At 32.2% G+C, this 22446-nt stretch overlaps 1 protein-coding gene and 1 long non-coding RNA gene across 2 annotated transcripts; one reads left to right on the forward strand and one right to left on the reverse strand.

The window, feature by feature from the left end:
- LOC127726635 (uncharacterized) lies at positions 1-10482 on the forward strand. Its single transcript, XR_007993623.1, has 3 exons — positions 1-118; positions 1395-1562; positions 10342-10482. It is a non-coding gene; the product is annotated as an uncharacterized LOC127726635 (long non-coding RNA).
- On the reverse strand, positions 4254-22437 carry LOC127726632 (quinone oxidoreductase-like protein 1). The gene is made up of 12 exons (XM_052234054.1): positions 22357-22437; positions 20866-20947; positions 17570-17647; positions 15731-15854; positions 14867-14935; positions 13642-13823; positions 12625-12688; positions 11839-11937; positions 9292-9425; positions 8468-8573; positions 5313-5358; positions 4254-4408 (listed from the first exon to the last, which is right to left on the reverse strand). The coding sequence occupies exons 2-12, from the start codon at positions 20923-20925 to the stop codon at positions 4312-4314; spliced, it is 1059 nt and encodes a 352-aa protein (XP_052090014.1). The 5' UTR covers positions 20926-20947; positions 22357-22437; the 3' UTR covers positions 4254-4311.
- Positions 22438-22446: the final 9 nt, after the last annotated feature.

Consider the following 22446-nt stretch of genomic DNA (forward strand, 5'->3'; position numbering starts at 1 on the left):
TGACCTTGACCTCATTTTCAGGGTTCAGTGGTCAAAGTTAAGTTTTTGAGTTTTGGTCTTTTTTTCTAATACTGTATGCAATAGGTCTACTATATTTGGTATATGGAATGATTGTAAGGTGTACATGTCTAGACCCGTATAAATTCCAATTAATTGATATATTCAACAACACTTATCACTATCTTGATGATATTTTTTCGTTAAATAATCAAGAATTCTCTAATTAAACTGCCGAAATTTACCCACAGCAACTTTAAAGAAAACAAATACTAACAACAATATCATAAGTGTACTTTTCTAGACTATTCCAGTTTTACACCAGAAACTCTACACAAAAAATTACGACAAAAGGGGTGATTTTTCTTTTCCTATCGTTAATTTTCCTTTTTTGGACTGTGACTGTAATGTTCCTCTGGTGCCATCTTACGGTGTTTATGTATCCCAACTCATTCGTTATGCCCATGTGTGTAGTGACGTTTTGGATTTAAATGAGCGTAATCTATGTATTACTGGTAAATTATTAAGTCAGAGATTTCGTTACCACAAATTACTTGAAACCTTTATTGAATTCTTCCCTAGATACAAAGATTTGGTTTGCAAGTTTGGCTGTACCTGTAAAAAAACGTATTTCAAACGGAATAGCACATCCTAAATTTTACGGTGATAATGTTTACCGAGTCCGTAAATTTATATACGATCCGGGTAAACTTATCAATCCTTTAAATAAACTTATTCTAAAAGGTTACAATATCAACACTGTAATTAGATCTTTGAATATTGTTTTTATTGTCGAGCCTGCGACTTATTTTTAAGCTTGACATAGGGATAGTGATCTGGCGGCGGTGGCGGCGGCGGCGGAGGCGTTAGCTAACTTCTTAAAAGCTTTATATTTTAGAAGGTGGAAGATCTGGATGCTTCATACTTTGTATATGAATGCCTCATGTTACGAAGTTTCCGTCAGTCACATGTCCAATGTCCTTGACCTCATTTTCATGGTTCAGTGACTATTTGAAAAAAAAGTTAAGATTTTTTGTAATGTTAAATTCTCTCTTATTATAAGTAATAGGATAACTATATTTGGTATGTGCGTACCTTGCAAGGTCCTCATGCCCGTCAGACAGTTTTCACTTGACCTCGACCTCATTTCATGGATCAGTGAACAAGGTTAAGTTTTGGTGGTCAAGTCCATATCTCAGATACTATAAGCAATATGTCTCGTATATTCGGTGTATGGAAGGACTGTAAGGGTGTACATGTCCAACTGGCAGGTGTCATCTGACCTTGACCTCATTTTCATGGTTCAGTGGTTATAGTTAAGTTTTTGTGTTTTGGTCTGTTTTTCTTATACTGTATGCAATAGGTCTACTATATTTGGTGTATGGAATGATTGTAAGGTGTACATGTCTAGCTGGCAGGTGTCATCTGACCTTGACCTCATTTTCATGGTTCAGTGGTCAAAGTTAAGTTTTTGAGTTTTGGTCTTTTTTTCTAATACTGTATGCAATAGGTCTACTATATTTGGTATATGGAATGATTGTAAGGTGTACATGTCTAGCTGGCAGGTGTCAACTGACCTTGACCTCATTTTCATGGTTCAGTGGTCAAAGTTAAGTTTTGAGTTTTGGTCTTTTTTTCTAATACTATATGCAACAGTTCAACTATATTTGGTGTATGGAAATATTTTATGATCTAAATGTCAGTCACGCAGGTTTTATTTGACCTTGACCTCATTTTCAAGGTTCATTGCTCAGTGTTAAGTTTTTGTGTTTTGGTCTGTTTTTCTTAATCTATAAGCAATAGGTCAACTATATTTGTTGTATGGAAGAATTGTTAGCTGTACATGCCTGCCTAGCATGGTTCATATGACCTTGACCTCATTTTCATGGTTCATTGGTCAATGTTTAGTTTACTTGGTTAATGTTAAGTTTATGTGACAGTTGTAATAAAGCTTTATATTTAGGACTATCAACATAATATCAATGATTAGTAAAGAAGGCGAGACATTTCAGCGTGTGCACTCTTGTTGGTATAAAAATTGATTTTGTTATCAGTAAATCAAAATCATACTAAATAGTTTTGTTATACACTTATGCACTTTAATAGTACTACAATCTGTCGATTATTCATCATATCTTTATTTTGTCATTGCACAAGGTCATGTTTTTCTCTGGCTGTTATTGACGTCTTTACACTAAATCCAGTGGATGTTGGATGTGTACTGATTGTTATTTTAGTCTAAGATACATGATTTTTTATTAGCTGTTATTGGCTTTGAACTAGCTGTCAGTAACTGCGATTACTCTCATATATGTAATGTGTGTCCTTTGTGATAGGGATGAGGGATGTATAAATACTCTGCCACGTCTGATCTGTGTTTTGTTAGATGATTTTTCTGCTTTGTATCGATCTGATGAGTTAAGCCTTTTTCAACTGATTTTTATTGTTTGTTCTTATGTTGTTGCTGTTACACCACTGTCCCAGGTAACGGGAAGGTTGAGCGCTCACAAAAATGTTTAAAGCCGCCACATTCTTTATGTGCCTGTCCCAATTCAGGAGTCTGTAGTTCAGTGGTTGTCGTTGGTTCATGTCTTGTCAAATTTGTTTTTCGTTAATTGTTTTGTTATAAATTATGAAGTTATTTTTCTCAATTGAATTGTTTCATATTTTTATAGATGACTATATGGTATGGGTTTTTCTCATTGTTGAAGCTGTACGGTTGCCTATAATTGCTTACATCCACTTTTTTTTAAAACTTTGGTGTACAGTTGTCTCATTGGCAATCATACCTCATCTCCTTATTTTAATATTTTAAGAAAGAGTAGTTCAAATACCACATCAGCAATGATTTTATTAAGTAGATTTTCTATTATGGCAGTAATTAACCTTTGTCGGACTATTGGGGCATCGGACTAATGGGATGTCGGACCAGTGGGTTGTCGGACTAATGAGGTGTTGGATAAATGGGGTGTCGGAATATCGGGGCGACCCCTTTTTTTAGACACAACAGCCATGTTAGTTGATCATAATGGACAAAAATGTTGTAGTTAACATCATATAGATGAAGTAGGCAAACTTTGGTTTGGTCCCATTGAGTAGTTTCAGAGGACATCAATTGGACAGAGGACAGATGCAAAGATATGGCAAAAGCTCACATGACTCTTTCAGGCCAGGTGAACTTAAAAAACAAAAAAGACATTTAAAAGTCAACATACATATAAAAAGGATGAGTTATGATTGTCCATGAGACAACTCTTTACAAGAGACCAAATGACACAGATGTATACATTCTTCAATATATTACATGGGTCTATATAGTCGTTAATCTTTATTTGTCTTTTTCAGTATAAGCAGCCATGTTGTTAGAAGGCAGAATAACTAGAATATTATAAACCTATGAACCTTAAAATCTTTATTTCTTAGTTTTGTAATCAATACATCTAGGTTTTAAGAGTAACAGATTTTTTGAAAATGTTTTGATTAATTATTGACATTACTAGATGCCACATGCAAAATAATGGCAATATTTTCCTCTAACTTATTGCTACTTTGGGCTCATCTACAGGTCAACATAGGTTTTTTGGCAAAATTTAAATGTCCCATGCAAGTTTACGCAACAGACCAATGAATCGAGCTTAATTTGACACATTGTTAAAGAGATTTAAATAGTGCTCTAGGCCTTAAGCTACAGAGTGTTTAAAATGGAAATATATCAAAAACAACTTAGTTCTTTTTCCTGCCTCCCTTCCTAACCAAAATGGTCATGCCTACCCATCACATTTTTGAACATACATTTTGTATTTTTAGTATTGTTCTTATTGTTCAGACATTTTAAGCAAAACTCTTCTCAAGGTCTAGACATTTTTGCTAAAGCACTCCTAAAGTCCTAATCCCTATACAGTCTACTGTGGATTCATTTATTTTCGTGGGTACCAATTTTCGTGGATTAAGGAAAAATTGTGTTTCGTGGATATTTGATTTTGTTGTTTTGCCAAAGTCTGCTTACGAGCTTATTGAAAATTTCTACTTCTTCAAACACTGAAAGTAGTGGTTAACCTTTATCCACAAAATCAACGAAAATTAGTATCCCACGAATAATACATGTAATAAATCAACATTATGTAAATTTAACTATTTTACATAACTTCTAACCAGGAGGCAAGAAACTTGCATATATACATAATTTTTTTATGTCTTAGGACTAAACCAAGGGCTCATGACGTTAAATTGATATCAATTGAATTGAAATCTTAAAGAAATAAAGTAATATTTTATTGATATTGCACAAATACAAGTAGAGCCCTGGGTGTTAAGCTACATGTTTACTACAGTTTTTCCAATTCTAGTGTTCTCTAACTCAGGTAATATATTCACAGCCTCCTCTAAACTCACAGTTTTGGCTATCTTTGTCCTAAAATGTGTATAAAATACATGTATAACAAGAAAGTGTCCATAGTACACGGATGCCCCACTCGCACTATCATTTTCTATGTTCAGTGGACCATGAAATTGGGGTCACAACTCTAATTTAGAATTAAAATTAGAAAGATCACATCATAGGGAACATGTGTACTTAGTTTCAAGTTGATTAGACTTCAACTTCATCAAAAACTACCTTGACCAAAAACTTTAACCTGAAGCAGGACAGACGGACTAACAGACGAATGAATGAACGAACTAACGGAGGGACAGACGAACAGACGCACAGACTGAAAAACATAAAGCCCCTAAGTGGGGCATAAAAATACTATCGAAAGTACCTGATATACAGTCTAAATAACTACATGCATATTGACTCTTGGCTTCACTTTCTCTAAGTGTTATTAAATGAGTTTCTGGTGTGCTGTATTTGACCAAAAGTTCGAAACCTTGTGCTTATAATGATTGATTGTTGGTGTTTATTGACACATTCATCACTATTAATTATTGGTAATATGGTGGTCATTTTTTATTTGCCTGGACAGAACCACAACCTTTTGGCAAGAACATTTGTACTAATAAGTTAAAAACTGACCATTGTAACAGTAATGTGTTTTTGACTAATTATTTTATTTACACATGAAGGTGCATGTATCAAGAGACATACTGTTAAGGTATCTATACTGGAAATATTCAATTTTTCTGTTTTTTTTATTTAGAGCCTACTAAGAGGGTATTTATAGTTATCTAGTTTTTGGAATTTTTAAAGTATAACAAGAGGAGAGCATTTTTGTTTCATTAGCTCTGTAATAAAGACAAATATAATTAAACCATTAAACAACAACTTGATAGTTTAACAACAAGCGCAAAGAAAACAGAACTCAATAAAACCTTACTTTACTATTCCTCTTTCCAGTTTGTTAATGGCATCATGAAGGATATCTATAAATCATTAAGGAACAATAATAGTACATGTATTACAATTTAACCCAATTATTATTTTTTATGAGTTACAGATATTTTCAATAAAGTTAAGTACTTTTTACTTTAAATATTTTAATTATGTGTTCTTGCTTTAACTAACACAATCTTTCATTGTTAGCCACTACCAGTCATTTATATGAGCCACCCTTTCTACTCTTATTTTCATTACCCAAGTGATTTGAAATAAGAATGTCTTCTTCTCACATCTGTTTCTTAATGGCATCAGGGAATCATTATCAAGAATCCTTACATAGAATACAAAAGCAAACATCTGTAGTAGAATTATGACTTACAAACATAGGTACTGAAAAAGGTAGCAATTTAACCTAGACAAAATGGGCAAACAACGGGACTACATGGAAATTTTGTGCATCACTTGCTGAACTTGTTTATCACAAATTGCTTTCAAATACATACATCAACTAGGATTGAAGATTTCATTGTATTTTAAAAAAATTTCTGATGCTCTCATTTTTAGCAACATCATAATAACAATACATGTATATAAAATTTAAAAATGCTATTGCAAGTAATGGCATTGTCAGTTTGTCAACGGTCTAGTACAAATCATGGTAAATATTCATTTTATATTAACATGTTGTCTTCCTGAATATTCATATTAATTTGCTGCTGGACGTTAACCAGCCACCCATCATCATCAACATCAAATCAGTTTATAGCTAGTGAGGCACCTGTTCATAGATGTCAACTGTGTAGTGACTTCAACTTCAGCTTCAACATGTGTACCAAGGTTGGTTCTTATAGTTAGGTGACTGACAATTGATATTTAATATATTCAAGATTCATAGTCAAGTGATACAACAATATGTATTAAAACTATGTCCAAATTTGGTGAAAATATTTAAGTACTTTGGTAAACTTCTTTAACTATAGCTTGGATATTAGATATAATACTTCCATGGAAAAAAGAGACATTTTTCATCAAAATCGTCTTTAATTTGGAAAAATAGGACCAATACCTTGTCTGAACCTGCATTACAGTGATGTTTGAATATGATGGAGTTACCTCTTTAGCATTCAACCACAGTAATAACTTAGCTGAACACATGTTAAATCTAAGAAAAAATCATTCAAATCTTTTTAAAGTAAGAGAGGTTCACATCTTCAATCTGTGAGTGATCACTTTTCAAAGCTTGAATAATGCTAAAAGAAAACTGTTGACGTAATGGAAGATATACCAAGTCAATCAATTACTCATCTTGCACTTGTCTCTAGCAACAATGGTAAATCTAGTAATATGTTAATTGTTATCTCCCCTTTATACCAAATTAATTAGAGGGATAAAATTTTTTCTTTTTATTCTTGTTAGTTTTAAAGATTAAATAATGGCATTTATTATTTGCCCTTGGTAACTATTGTTCTGAACATGCATGAAACATTTGCCACTGGATGTAAAACAAACAACAATCTATAAGTCCTTGGTTATTTACAAATGTTTCGTCACAAATATCTTTTTTCAAGGACTCATATCATGATGATTGTTGGTTGCTTAACATCCAGTGGCAAATATTTCATACATGTTCAGGATGATGGAATCAAAATCATCCAATTCTGTTTGCCATGATAAAGACTTTGAACTGGCACATGATTTGTTAATCAACCAAGAGAAAGATGTCACACATAGATTTCTTAGTACAGTAAAACGTGTATAAACCGGCCGGCTATGGGACTATGAAAAAGGGTAGGTTTTGACAGTTGTCTGGTTTATTCAGGTTTCAGTTTTGACCGGAAGTTAATGACTTGTGACGTCAGATATTTTGCATGTAAAAGTTCTGTCTGATCGTAAATCAGGTTTCAGTTGTGACCGGAAGTTAATGACTTGTGACGTCAGATATTTTGCATGTAAAAGTTCTGTCTGATCGTAAATCAGGTTTCAGTTGTGACCGGAAGTTAATGACTTGTGACGTCAGATATTTTGCATGTAAAAGTTCTGTCTGATCGTAAATCAGGTTTCAGTTGTGACCGGAAGTTAATGACTTGTGACGTCAGATATTTTGCATGTAAAAGTTCTGTCTGATCGTAAATCAGGTTTCAGTTGTGACCGGAAGTTAATGACTTGTGACGTCAGATATTTTGCATGTAAAAGTTCAGTCTGATTGTAAATTGTAAATTGTAAACTAATAAATACAATACCGTAATAACTACACACAATCTTTGTTTTGAGTCTCTGTATTCATTGGCTTTAGAAATTTAAGAATAGGTTGATCCCTGAATTCAAAAAATTATATTTTAACCTTTTTTACATATCTTCGTATATCAAATCGACCTCGGTAGCATCAGTCTCCTACTGGTCAGTTTCATATTATTATGTCACTTCCACTTTCAGTTCATTGTTTTCATTTGCAACTGAATCTTTGCATTGTTTGAATTGTTACACGAGAGTTTCGTTTTACTTCCATCGTTCATTTCCTACGATGGTATAGCTGATTAAAAAGCCAGAATTTTATCAAACGCAATTTCATCATGATCGAAACATTGTCATATAGTGTACGATACCCATGGATTGTCGTCATCCGGGTCTTCTCCATTATCAGGGTCATTGGTTTCGGGGTTCACAACAGGGAACCCAGCATTTAGAAAACACTATGTAAATGTCTTACTCCGCGATTTGAAAAAATTATCAAAGTTACAATTAAGTTCTATCTGAGATATATTCGGCGTTTCTTTTAGTTTATTTTAAATTTTAAATAAAACTTTTATAGTGTTTCAATAATACAGCTCACTACTGTAAGTTCACGGTTTAACACCTTACTCATTGATTATCCTGAAAAACTATCCTGTATAAACAATTATGTTTTGATTGCATATAGATCAATACTGTTATCAATTTTGAATTAATTACAAACCGGTTTTGACAGGTAATAATTGATGTAATTGATAGTATGAGGACTGCATAATTAGACCAGAATTCGGAATTCGGAATACACAGGTTTGGGTTTACAAAGGGTATTTTTACAAAGACTTTGAAGAGAAAAATAGGCCTTCAATTCTGGCCGGAATGGACAAGAAACCGGTTTATCCAGGTTTGACTGTATATAAAGGATACGTTGGTATCTTCCATGCTGGGCATATGACAAGGTCCACATATTCTCAAACAGGAAGTTAACACTAGCACCTCGTAGAAATAACTGCTGGCTGTCTGGTGGATCAAGCTGCAAAAATACAGATATTAAACATATACCGATACTTTTATATTAGATTTAAATAAAAAGTTTGTTATAAAAATAAAGTTCCTTATAAAATAAAAGCTTTTGTCTATTTCAAAAGAAAGATCTGCATGCTTCATAACTTGTATACAGATACCTTATTTTACGAGATGGTATAAGCGATATATATATATATATATATATGGCATTTAAAAAAAATTAAAATTATAAATAAAAGTAAGAACAAACAAAAAAGAAGATGAGACATAGCTTAGCCTAACAATATACAAAAGATCCACTTATTTAAGGTGTGTTATTTTGAATTTAGTTTAAATTATGATTTGATATGCATTAAATTGCAACTGAAAAATGCTTGTATATGCTACTTTTGTCTATTTCAAACTTTTTTTTGTACAAAGCTTAAAACATCCATTGACTCTGCATGCTATGTAGCATTTATGAACTTAATATTTGGTCAAATAAAATCTTCAAAACAGTATTGAAATCAAACAGTGGCCTAAGGTAGGTGTACTGTTTCAGCCCTTATGCAAAATGGCATGAATTGTTTAATACCATGTTTCAGAAAAGTCTTCATAGCATTCTACAAAAGACCATTTTAGAACAAGAGAGAAACTTTTAGCTACTGTTTCCAAGGGAAACAAGTCTTCATCATAAGTTTACACTATAAAATATCTTGGTAAGATTTTAGCAGTAACAGATATACCTGCAAGTCACTTTGGCTTGTGATCCATTTCCCAGACATCCCCAAACAGGATATGACATCATGCTTATGAAGGACAGGATATTTTCTTTTCTCCTCAACTTCTCGTTTATCCTCATCTTGAGTAAACATTCTCACTTAAAAAATGTAAATAGATATATTAATATATCTACAATTTTATTTGGATATATTCCTTTTCAGTCCATTCATCAAGTAAAAATCTTATAACCCCCAAATATAGCTATAATGACCAATAACCAATCTATATGCAAGCTTAGAATCTTAAGAAAATATAAGTTAAATTTACTTATGTATCAGAAAAACATATAATGCATTTGTAATGGACAAAGAAACTTGTTTAACAAGTAATTGGTAAGTCAAGAGTTCATTGGTAAAGGGAGATAACTATAACTAGAAACCTGTTTCCTGGACCATTACATATGTATTTTCAGTATTTCTGATATACCTCTTCTGGCATAGATCTCTAAACACACAATACACTTTCAGATGTAACTTATATGTAATATTTTTTAATTGTATAATTTTTTCAACTATATTCATTTTATTTTGAACTGGTTTCTGATTTTTGTCGAGCCTGCAACTTTTCTCGCAGAAAGCTCGACATAGGGATAGTGATCCGGCGGCGGCAGCGTTAACTAATTTCTTAAAAGCTTCATATTTTAGAAGGTGGAAGACCTGGATGCTTCAAACTTTGTATATAGATGTCTTATGTTACGAAGTTGTCTGTCACATGTCCATTGTCCTTGACCTCATTTTCATGGTTCAGTGACTACTTGAAAAAAAAGTAAAGATTTTTTGTAATGTAAATTTCTCTCTTATTATGAGTAATAGGATAACTATATTTGGTATGTGCGTACCTTGCAAGGTCCTCATGCCCGTCAGACAGTTTTCACTTGACCTCGACCTCATTTCATGGATCAGTGAACAAGGTTAAGTTTTGGTGGTCAAGTCCATATCTCGGATACTATAAGCAATAGGTCTAGTATATTTGGTGTATGAAAGGATTGTAAGGTGTACATGTCCAACTGGCAGGTGTCATCTGACCTTGACCTCATTTTCATGGTTCAGTGGTTATAGTTAAGTTTTTGTGTTTTGGTCTGTTTTTCTTATACTGTATGCAATAGGTCTACTATATTTGGTGTATGGAATGATTGTAAGGTGTACATTTCCAACTGGCAGGTTTCATCTGACCTTGACCTCATTTTCATGGTTCAGTGGTCAAAGTTAAGTTTTTGAGTTTTGGTCTTTTTTTCTAATACTATATGCAATAGGTCTACTATATTTGGTGTATGGAAACATTTTATGATGTACATGTCAGTCTCGCAGGTTTTATTTGACCTTGACCTCATTTTCACAGTTCATTGCTCAGTGTTAAGTTTTTGTGTTTTGGTCTGATTTTCTTAAACTATAAGTAATAGGTCAACTATATTTAAACTATAAGTAATAGGTCAACTATATTTGTTGTATGGAAGGATTGTAAGCTGTACATGTCTGCCTGGCATGGTTCATCTGACCTTGAACTCATTTTCATGGTTCATTGGTCAATGTTTAGTTTTCTTGGTTAAGTCTGTTTCTTAGAAACTATAAGCAATAGGTCAACTATATTTAGTGTATTGAATGATTGTAAGGTGTACATGTATTTCTCGTTTGGTTTATATGACCTTGACCTCATTTTCATGGATCATGTTAAGTTTATGTGATAGTTGTAGTAAAGCTTTATTTTTAGGACTATCAACATATCAATGAAGAGTAAAGAAGGAGAGACATTTCAGCGTGTGCACTATTGTTATAAATGTATATTGTTTGTATTAAAATGTAGAAAAGTTTGAGCAAATTTACAGAGGATCAAGAAGTTTATAAATTACTCGAGCATAGGGATGGACAGACAGGCTGATATACATATATACCTCAAACTTTCAAAGTTTAGTAAATAACAAGTCCCATCAAGGCCACTCATTTTTATTTAATATTAATTCATTAATTGTTTAATGCAATCTACTTAATTTATTCAGAAATTTATAAAGATTTATGCACTACAAAGATGATGTAACAATGCTAATATATATATATATATTTTTTACTAGTATTGTGAATTCATTTATTTTTTCCTGGGTACCAATTTTCGTGGATTGATCTAAAGTTTATTTTCATTGATATTTGATTACATGGTTTTGCCAAAGTCTACATACAAGCTAATAGAAAATTTTTACGTCTTTTAACCTTTAAAATTGTGGTTGAGTCATCTCAAGCAACAAAGTCCATGAAAATTAGTATCCCACAAAAAATAATGAATCCAAATGGCATATGCATTTGTGTTAATGTTTTAATTTCATTGCCTTTTTTGACTGAGCTAGTACATAGAAGAACATAATAAATACCTTTTTCTTGAGAATATACCTAAGCCAGAGAACTTTTCATATTTTCTTTCTTGAAATTATTCATCACAAATTTTAATTTCTGAGTTGCTAAACATCATCTCTTAAAAAGGAAAAATATTGAAAGTATAAAAATCTCTCTTTTATTCCCAACCTCCATTATCAATAACTACATCCACACCAACACCTCCAGTCTCTTCCATCACACTGCTCACCAAAATATTACTTCTTTTCTCTATGTCAATAATCTGAGCTGTAAAGAAAGTTCTTAAAGTCATATGATCCTTCAAAACAAGTAAAAAGATGAATATGTTTTATATATTTGAATGGCTAAGTTTCACTACAAAACATGTGAACATAGACTTGCTTTTAAAAGTTAATCCTTTATCTTATCAAAATCTTCAAAAAATATATGTCTATTGAATTTTTGTCATCACATACTCCAATTGCCAACAGCTTAGGCAGTACCCTTTACCATCACACCTCTTTTTAGAAATCTAACAATGGCACAGTACAAGTGGGAAGACAAAAACTGTGATGGAAGGAAAAGTAAACAAACATAGAAGGAAGATAGTTTTAACCGTTTCTAAAAGAAATAACTATCTAACAATTATGATGACAAAGTTTAATTTTCAAATGGGAATGCATGGAAAATATACAAAAAAAAAAACAACAAATAAACATCAATCTAACATCTCACTTTTTCTACAAGTTGGTTAAATCCAGCTTTAAAATCCAATAATTAATTACCGGTAGCAACAAAAATTTAGATCAACAATCACCGAATGAAATATCTTTTTTCAGACAAGTAAAACATCATGGTCATGGTTATCCAAAATGTAAACGTTGAACCCCGTCAATGAATGCCTGCATGCACTCTACTTTATATAAATCTATATGAAAAACCTAAGATAATAATGAAAACATTAATCTGACTTACCAACTGGTGGGTTAACTTTCTCTAGAAACATTTGTTCATCCTGACTACTAGCTGTAGTTATTACCTACAGGTAAGGCAAACAAGAAAATGAATAAAAGATCATCATCATGTTGATGTATCCCATATATCAATGAAGCACACAAACAAATCTTAATTCATTTAAAACATACAGAGAATGTATTACAACTCATGATACATTATATCTTCTGAAAATACTAAGAGATATTTCTGTGGTACAGTTATACTATTAATTGTATTAAACTTCAGTTATTCCCGTTTTTAAGAATTAAAAGCCCTTTTATTTTCTGTTCCTATGTTTTAAGTACAATTAACAAAAAAGGAATCTATGTGGTTCTATCTGTCACTTAAATCATGTTATAGAAAAATTATCTGGCTTGAAAAAGAAAACCAAAAAGAAAAAACAATCAAACAACCTTTGAAAAATAAGTGGAGAATGTGTCTATGGGCCACAGATGCCCCTGCTTGTAAATATGCATGAGTCAATATACTAATTACTGACATTTTCTTTTCTTTTAAAGGTAATGACATATATTTCTATATTTGGTTGAGGCAAACTAAAGTTAGAGAACTGAAACAACAGATTTAGCAATTTTTCCATTTAAAAAGGGACATAACACAAGAATGGTAAAAGTGACGCCACCCAATTTCGAACTTGATCTGTGTTTTGTGGTAATAAGTATTGTGGATAAGTTTCATAACATTTGGTCGAGGCAAACTAAAATTAGAGAACCGAAACAACAGATTTAGCAATTTTTCCATTTATAAAGGGCCATATAACTCATGATTGGTAAAAGTGACTCCACCCAATTTTGAACTTGATTTGTGTTTTGTGGTAATAAGCATTGTGTATAAGTTTTATAATATTTGATTGTGGCAAATTAAAGTTAGTAAACCGAAACAAAAATTCAGCAATTCACTGTCAGAAATCGCCACTCTTAACAGTAAATAACAAATTCTTAACCAACACAACTTTAATGTACACTGTTTTATATAAACCTTTGCTCCCCATTGTGTTGCTAACTGAATGACGACATGTCCAAAAGGTGTTGCTCCATCTATAACAAGGACTGTATCACCAGAACAGACCCTGGCTTGATAAAACAAAGCTGTGTATGCCTTTACACAGTCACCAATCCCTGCAGCTGCATCTTCAAAACTTAATCTCTCAGGTTTCTTTACTGAAACATGTATATATAATAAATAGAATAATTTAAATAAAAGAAGAATGTGTCTGAGGACATGAATAACCCCGCTCAAGATATATTTGCAATTTTTCAAGTTAAAAAGGGGCATAACTCTAGAACGGTAAATTACTCACAACCCAAATTTGAACTCTGTCTGTGTGTTGTGGTTATTAGCATTGTGTATGATTTCATAAAATTTGCATGAGGCAAAATACAAAATAGAGTGCAGAAACGAAAATGTGACGGACGGTCAAGGGTAACACTTAATGCCCAGGCTGTTGCCTACAGCAGGGGCATAAAAAGTTAAATTTCATCACAAGAGAGGTATCTTTGTATTTCAATAGTTCACTAGATAATCTTAACATCATATAGTTGTGGTTTTGTTATAAAAAAGAGTGTTCTACAGATATAGATAAAAGGAGATGTGTGGTATGATGACTCAAACAGTTAATGACTCATCAACACAAAAACCTAAAGACATTTAAAAGTGTCAACCTATGGTCTGCAACAAAAACAGGTGTCTATTTAATATGCTAACTTGCTTAGAAAAAATATATTCCATGTAGACAGGCACTTTTAAATTTGTTTATACATTTGACATGAGTCAGTTCTTTTGGTTGGGAAAATTATTTATGAAAATATATATCCCACAGTTATCAAGTAGTTCAGAACTATAAGTATTTGTTGATGGCCGCACTCTCTTGAAATGAGGTAATTTTCAATTTATAAACAGATGAAAACAAAAAAACAAGAAATGATAAAATTGATTGATTTTCCTGAGAATAAATGTCTGTAAAATTTACATTTTTGTCTACCCTAGATACATTTAGTTTCAAAATCAAATACTACTGTGTAGATTAAAAAGCTTTTAAAAACATTATTTTCTTATGTTATTTGTTTTGTTGGTATCTGCTGTGAAACATAAGAAAAGTCCAACAGAACTTAGCTTTTCTTCCTATCTCCAAAGCTCTTACAAACAGTGTTTATATTTTCCAACAAGTTATTTACGTTGTCTGTCTCACTCAAGTTCTACTTACCAACATCATATTCTGACAAACAACAAAATTCTCCACAACCTGGATAGTAACTGTCTACAGGTATGATTCCTGTAAGTATGTATAAAAAAATATATATATACAGCAGGAATTTATAAATATCCTAATGTAGTATCAAATTCTGAAAGTAAAAAATCATTATGATTGTCAATAATGCAAATGACTATATTTTTTTTGCATTTAAGTAGCTGGCAAACTTTTGTTTCATAGGTTTGATTTTTGATTAAATCAATGAATATTATTTTTTGCTTTAAATAAGCTGACAAACTTTTGTTTCATAGTTTTGCTAAAAATGATGAATATATATATATATATATCATCTTTAATTTAAAACACTGTGACTGTGAATGCATCTACCATCTCCAAAAATATCCAGATGATTGTGGAAAAAAAGAAACCGTCTTGTCTTTCGTATCTTAAATACATGGTGATATGAACCGAACTGTACAAGGTAACAAAGTAATATATATTCATTAGTTATTCTGATATAATCTCCATTAATCAAATGCAAGATTGCTATAGTAAAAGTACAAATGTAAGTAACAGGGGAGATAATAACCTTATCGTACAGCAAACATATTTTTAAGTATATGATTTTTATTTTGATTTGATGCAAAAATCTTATTATTTTCTTTGTGAAGGATGTAATTTCAAGTACAAGTAATCATTTAAAAAGACCAATACTAGGTCTGGATCTGTGGCACAAGTCTTTCGGCGGACAGACAGAATGCCAGACGTAGTCGTGCAGTTACTAGACCTGCTTTTGCAGTTGGTGATGTATGTGTTGTTGGGATGCTGCATCACTAATGTTTTTGTTCAGATATATTGAATTCAAAATATACTCACCAACGACAGAATCTCCAACATGAACATTAGATACACCTTCGCCTAAGTCTACCACCACTCCAGCAATGTCATGACCAACTATATACTTCTCTCTGGGGTTCTTTTTATACAGTTCATTCAATGCCTTGAAAACAAAATAACAGTTTCTGATTATTTGGGCTGTTGAATAAATAACTAAGTGCTATTGATGGTCTATATAATTATGAGTTATACTACAATATGATAATGATAATCTTGGTATTAGAGTTTAATAAAAATATTTTTCTTGCAATACAGGATACGGCAGATCATGATGACATATCCCTGTCAACTACTGCCATGAAGTTATGGACTACAATCCTTTGTTTTGTTTACTGTGGAGTCATTATTATTATTCGATGTATACCAATTTCATGGATTTTGTGGGGTTATTTTAATAGACCACAAATTTAAATGTTCAAAGAAATACATATTTTAGTAAGGCTTGAAAGCAAAATTTGGTAAAACCATGAATTCAAATATCTATGCAAAAAACAAAATTTCCTCATTCCACGAAAATTAGTATCCATTAAAATTAGAATTGTCAACGAGTACTCGAGTACTTGATTATCGCTCGGTAGTACCGAGTATCGATTACCAAAATGATACTCGACTAATCGGTTTCTTGTAAGAATGTTATTGCTTTCTTGCTTTCTTAAGCTAAAACAACAAAAAAAAAATTTTTTGAGAGCGCCTCCCGGGAAATTAGATGTTAATCAAAACTAATAAAACTTAAAATTCGATTCGAATGTTTGTGTTTAAATGTCATTTAAAATTCCTCCAAAGAGAGGTAGGATAAATGAACAAGAGCATGTTTCCAAGGATTTACACCTTTGGCTGGTCTTAATTATTCCTCCACTTCTCTACCGTAAGAGTGCATATTTTCTTCAGCAGGACTGTTAGTTAACTAACAAAGATGAGAAATAGTCTCGTCCCAGAAAAAGTATATAAGATGATATTTTTCAATAAGAACTAGTTCGTTGCACCCTGTGTTGACTCTCAGAAAGGATTAAGTTCTAATCAACACCCCTTTGATGATCATTAAATGTGTTTTTTACGGTTACTGTTGTTTGAGTAATCATTTTTCTATAGATATTAATTAATTACTTGATTAGATTATTGTCAGCTTACATAATCAGTTCATGTAGTAAATGAACTATTAATTATGATATAAAATTCCTTGGATTATTATCTGGTCCTAAGTAATAATGTTGAGGGTTTAACGTTTATAATGCAAAGACCCACAGTACATAAAATGGATATAATTTTGTGTTTCAATTTTGTAAATATAAAATGCTTGACCGAGCGAGTACTCGAGTATCGCTCGGTAAATCCTACGGGTACTCGATTAGTTTATCTTCACCGAGTTGACATCCCTAATTAAAATAAATAAATCCACAGTACTGTGGATTCATAATTATTCATTGGATACCAATTTTTCGTGGATTTCGTGATTATAGGTAAAACCATGAACTTAGATGTTCAACGAAGGACAAATTTCTTATAGGCTTGTAAGCAGACTTTGCAAAACCATGAAATCAAATATCCATGAAAATGCAAGTTTTCCTCAATCCCCAAAAATTGGTACCCACAAAAAATAAATGAATCCACAGTATCTAAAATCATGATGAATAGTCATGTTTAAATTAACCATTATTTGATAAACTTACTAAAATGGTCAACTTTTCAGAGTTTTCACTCAATAAGCAAATTTTTTCCCCAATGTTGACATGCACTACCCTTCTTTTAATTACCAACAATTACTACAAAATTACATATATTTGAGAAGGTAAGTACTATTGATATTTTACTTATACTTACCTTACAATTTGGACAAACTAGAGCACAAGACTTAATATGGACAACAATCTCATATTTATCTGGAGTTGGTTTCTCTATCTAAAAAAAGTGAATATTAGCTTTAAAAAACAAAACAACATACTGTCTGGGAGAACATGATTTATTTATTAGTTGTAACTGGCTTTGAACTAGCTTTCAGTAGCTGCAAGTGCTCTAATTTCAATGTTTTGTGTATATTGTTTTTATGTTAGTGGTTTTTGTGCCTTGTACTGATCTTTTGAGTTGAGCAGATTCCAACTGATTTTTACAGATTGTTTTCATGTTGTGCTGTTACACCATTGTCTCAGGTAAGGGTGTGTGATGAACACTTACAAACTCATCATTTATGTGCCTGTCCTAAGTCAGGGAGCCTGTGTAACAGCCACTATGTTCCGCCAGTTACTTTGTTCCGGCGGAACTTTTCAACTAGTTATTTCGTTCCGATGGAACTTTCCAACTAGTTGTTTTATTCCGAGTGCAGTCAAAAAGTTCTGGAAAAAAGTAGCTAGTTGAAAAGTCCCGGAACAATGTAGATAGTTGAATAGTTCTGGCGAAACAGAACAATTAGTTACATCTTTCCGAATATACCATATTTCGTCCTTTTTGTAGAAAGAAGGGGAAGAATGAGTATCAGTATATATAAGAGAAAATCATTAATTTACAAGAATACCCAACGCACTGAAAGGGATTTCTTTGGGGACAAATATGCAAAATTTAAGTTGTATTTCATAGCTCACATAAAACAGAATAAGTTGCATTATCATGCAAATTTAGTATTCATAGTACCCTCCCTCAAAAGAGGGAAGAATACCCCCCTTCTCATGTGGTTCTTTGCATCAATTCTCCAAATGGAACTTTGGAAAACTGGTTGATAAGTTCTGTTGGAACTTTTGGGCTAGTTTGTTAGTTCCGGTTTTGACTTATTTGCCAAAGAGGAACTTTGTGGCTAGTTGATAAGTTCCATTTGACTTTATAATCAGTATCTTGGTTTCCCTTTGAAAGGTTCAAATATACCGTATAGCAGGTTATTTTCACGGGGTGTTTATCTTCGCTAATTTTGGCGGATAAATGAAAATGTTGAAAATAAATTCCGCGAAAAATTTATGCATACGTTGGGATGTTTCGAAGTTAATATCCTTAAAGGATTTTGTATTATATAATATGATCTTTTTTTTCCTGTCGGCAGGTCAATAACGGTATATGTTAGTTTTTACAAGATAAATGCCAAAGGGCATTGTACATACATGTATTTTATAAAATAACTGTCAGGTGTGTATACCCTTATTAATAAGTGTCAATTAGAATAAGAGTGTAAGGTACTCTTATCAGGTAATTACCCTTATTAATTAGTGTCAAACTATATAAGAGTTGTAAACACTCATGATAATTTTGTAACCTAATTAGTAAGTACATCAAAGGTCCGGTCAAGTTCGTAATTAATCAATTGTAAAATTTACAAGACATTTGAATACCTGTAACACATATCTAAGTTAGCGGTATTCTAATGATTAACTGTATCAGAATCTAATCAATAAATAAGAGGTCATTCCGGTAAAAAAAAATCAATTAATCATAACAATAAACACTTGTTTGTCAAGTTTACAACTTTTTAACTGCAACAATTTCAGTAACCACCAAAATATTTAATTGGGATTTGAGAATCCACCAAAATAAAAACCGCCAAAATTTTTCGTATACTTTGTTGCCCCTAATTCGTGAAATTTTACACTCGCGAAAATAACCCGCTATACGGTAATATGTTGCGCTTTTACTTTGCATCAATTCTCCAAATGGAACTTTCTGCCTGGTTGATAAGTTTCGTTGGAACATTTGGGCTAGTTTGTTAGTTCCGGTTTTGACTAATTTGGCAAAAAGGAACTTTCTAACTAGTTGATATGTTCCGTTGGAACTTTTCAACTAGTCACTTTGTTCCGGTGGAACTTTTAAACAGAGGAAGAACAAAGTAACTAGTTAATAAGTTCCTCCGGAACTTTTCGGCTAGTTAGTTCTTTCCGCACGGAACTTTCCAAAGTTGGAACAAAAGAGCATTTACACCTGTACGTAGTACAGTTGTTTTCGTTGATTCAGGTCTGTCATATATGTTTTTTGGAAATTGTTTTGTTATAAATAAGGCCGTTAGTTTCATAGTTTATATTGATTTGCATTTTTCATATAGGAGCCTTTTATAGCAGATCATACATGATACAGTATGGGTTTTTCTGATTGTGCAAAGCCGCACAGTGGCCTATAATTGCTTACTAACTTTTCATTTTAACTCTGGTGGATAGTTGTCTTATTGGCAATTATACCACATCTCCTCATTTTTATAACAGTAAAAGTGAATATATGTAAACTCATTCAGTATGTGCCTTTCCTAAATCAGGAGCATGTAATTCAGTGGTTGTCGTTGGTTCATATCTGTCATATTTGATTTTGGTAAATTGTTTTGTTATAAATTAGGCCGTGAGTTTTTTTGTTTGAATTGTTTCACATTTTTCATATGGGGGCCTTTTATAAATTACAGCAGACTATACAATGTGGATTTTTCTCATTGTGCAAGGCCATACAGTGGCCTATAATTGCTTACTACCCTATCATTTTAGCTCTGATTGATAGTTGTCTTATTGGCAATCATACCACATCTCATTATTATAACAGTACTAAAAGTGAATATATGTAAACTCAGTTGCACATTTTAGTCAATTTGGCTAATAGAGCTACTGTTAAACTGTCTAAGTCAATTTGCCTGAAGAAAATTACAACTTAGAATAGTTAATAGTACAATCACATAATTCTATTATTAAAAATAAATATGCAGGCAACTGTTATTCAATTATCATATTAAATTACTCCACTGGATGTTGAGCAAGCAACACTCTATCAATCACAAATACAAAGAAGAAGGGGAGATAAATATATAATTCTTACCTCCTGATCCAGGGTAAATTTTACTAAGAAAAATTGGAAATAAAAATAAAAATCTAATCTTCTGATCCAGGGTAATTTTTTCTAAAAAGATGGAGAGATACATATAAAGTTCTTACCTCCTGATCCAGATAAATTTTAATCAGAAGGGGAGATAAATATAAAAATATAATCTTCTGATCCAGGGTAAATTTTACTAAGAAGAAGGGGAGATGCATATAAAATTATTACCTCCTGATCCAGGGTAAATTTTACTATAAATAAGAAAGGGGAGATAAATATAAAATTCTTACCTCCTGATCTAGGATAAATTTTACTTAGAAGAAGGGGAAATGAATAAACAAAAATCTTACCTCCTGATCCAATGTAAATTTTTGTTGATTTAATGGACTCAAGATATAAATTCCTTTCATTCTGTGTCAGTAACTAATTAAACTGTAAACAAACCAAGTTAGTTACATGCTTAGAATAAAAAGGATGTTTTATTTCATCTTGTTTTCTTACTGATGCAAATAATATAATCTTACATTGAAAGCAGTATATATTGACGAAGAGTAGAGGAATCCGGGTCCGTTTGCCCTGATTCGCGTTCGCCCTAGTACCTGTTCGCCCTTATTATTATGATGAAGTAAAATAAAACAACTGCTATTTTTTAATAGAATCTTCTTGTTCAAATTTCAAAACCTCTGCAGCTTAAAGGGGGCCTCTGCCCCCCAGACCCCCTGCCTCAGTAATAACAGATGGCATGCTACGCCACTGAAACAGGTATAGCAAGATCCAACTCACTCAACACCTTGAGATCAAAGAAGCCAAGCGGCGAAAACAATTTCCCTTTCATGTCTTACAATTCTTACATCATTGTTTTAACTCATTCCAAGCTGACTTGTTTATTTAAAAACAATTTTATTATTAATTCATCATAAACAATAACTACAACAATCAGTGAGATCAAAGACATCGTAATCATATCTATTAATCAGCATTCTAAATTACAAAACTTTGTGAATTTTCAGAATACTAAGGCTTTTCCACTTCAGAAATATATCACCTTTTCTTTTAATTTCAATGTTTATTCATGAATTTGGAGATATACATTTTTTTATATTTACCATTTAAATATCCGAATAAGATTACAAAACTTTAAATTAAATCATTAATATTATTTTGTTTATAAAAATTAGGGCGAACGGACCCAGGGCGAACAGACTCTATGGGCGAACGAACTATTGGTTAACGGACCCAGGACGAACATGTAATAAGGGCGAATGGACCCGATACCAGAGTAGAGGATGGCACATACAATGCTATGGAAAATACATTACAACCTCTTAAGGCTGGCTATCACTGAGTATCAGTATCAACTAAACACCTGCTAAACAAGTGTAACAGGAATATTAAAGGGATATTTCTCTACTGCTTATAAGAATCGTGCTTACACAATCTATTGTCAGATCATATGTTTTCGTACTTCATATGAATTCGTTCTTTGTCTTTGCATGCTTTTTCAATGAAAATTGTGACATCACAAGTTATGCATTCTTAATACTAATAGCACGAAAACCCATAATACGAAGATATTAAATTATTTTGTCAAATTTAGGAGGAACTACTTTTAGCACCAAACTGAGAAAAAAGTTAAGCATTACTCTTAACATTATTTGAACAAAATATATATAACTTGTTCTCGGTTTTGACTTTAGTTGAACCTTCCTGTGATCTATCATCTGACAGCTGATGTGTTGTTTGTTTGTTGGTGTTTACCACCACAATCTTTTGTATTTATTTTCAGAATCTTCCATTTTTTTATATATATATATTTGCTTACGTTAAGTGTTATGGATTACCTTCAAAGTTATAAACCCATGCTATTTTTATTTTTTAGCAGACAACAGATAAATAAAACGAAACCGGAAGTTCTTCTCACGCCTATTGAC

Source organism: Mytilus californianus, unplaced genomic scaffold (genome assembly GCF_021869535.1).
Source record: "Mytilus californianus isolate M0D057914Y unplaced genomic scaffold, xbMytCali1.0.p SCAF_18, whole genome shotgun sequence".
Classification (NCBI taxonomy): domain Eukaryota; kingdom Metazoa; phylum Mollusca; class Bivalvia; order Mytilida; family Mytilidae; genus Mytilus; species Mytilus californianus.

Excerpts from the sequence above, each read along its gene's own strand:
- LOC127726632 (XM_052234054.1), bottom strand. The coding sequence starts at position 20,925 with ATGAAAGGAATTTATATCTTGAGTCCATTAAATCAACAAAAATTTACA. Across the intron at positions 14,936-15,730 it reads TGTTGGAGATTCTGTCGTTG|GAATCATACCTGTAGACAGT; the intron begins GTGAGTATATTT and ends ACATACTTACAG. Across the intron at positions 11,938-12,624 it reads GAAAGTTAACCCACCAGTTG|CTCAGATTATTGACATAGAG; the intron begins GTAAGTCAGATT and ends CTTTCTTTACAG.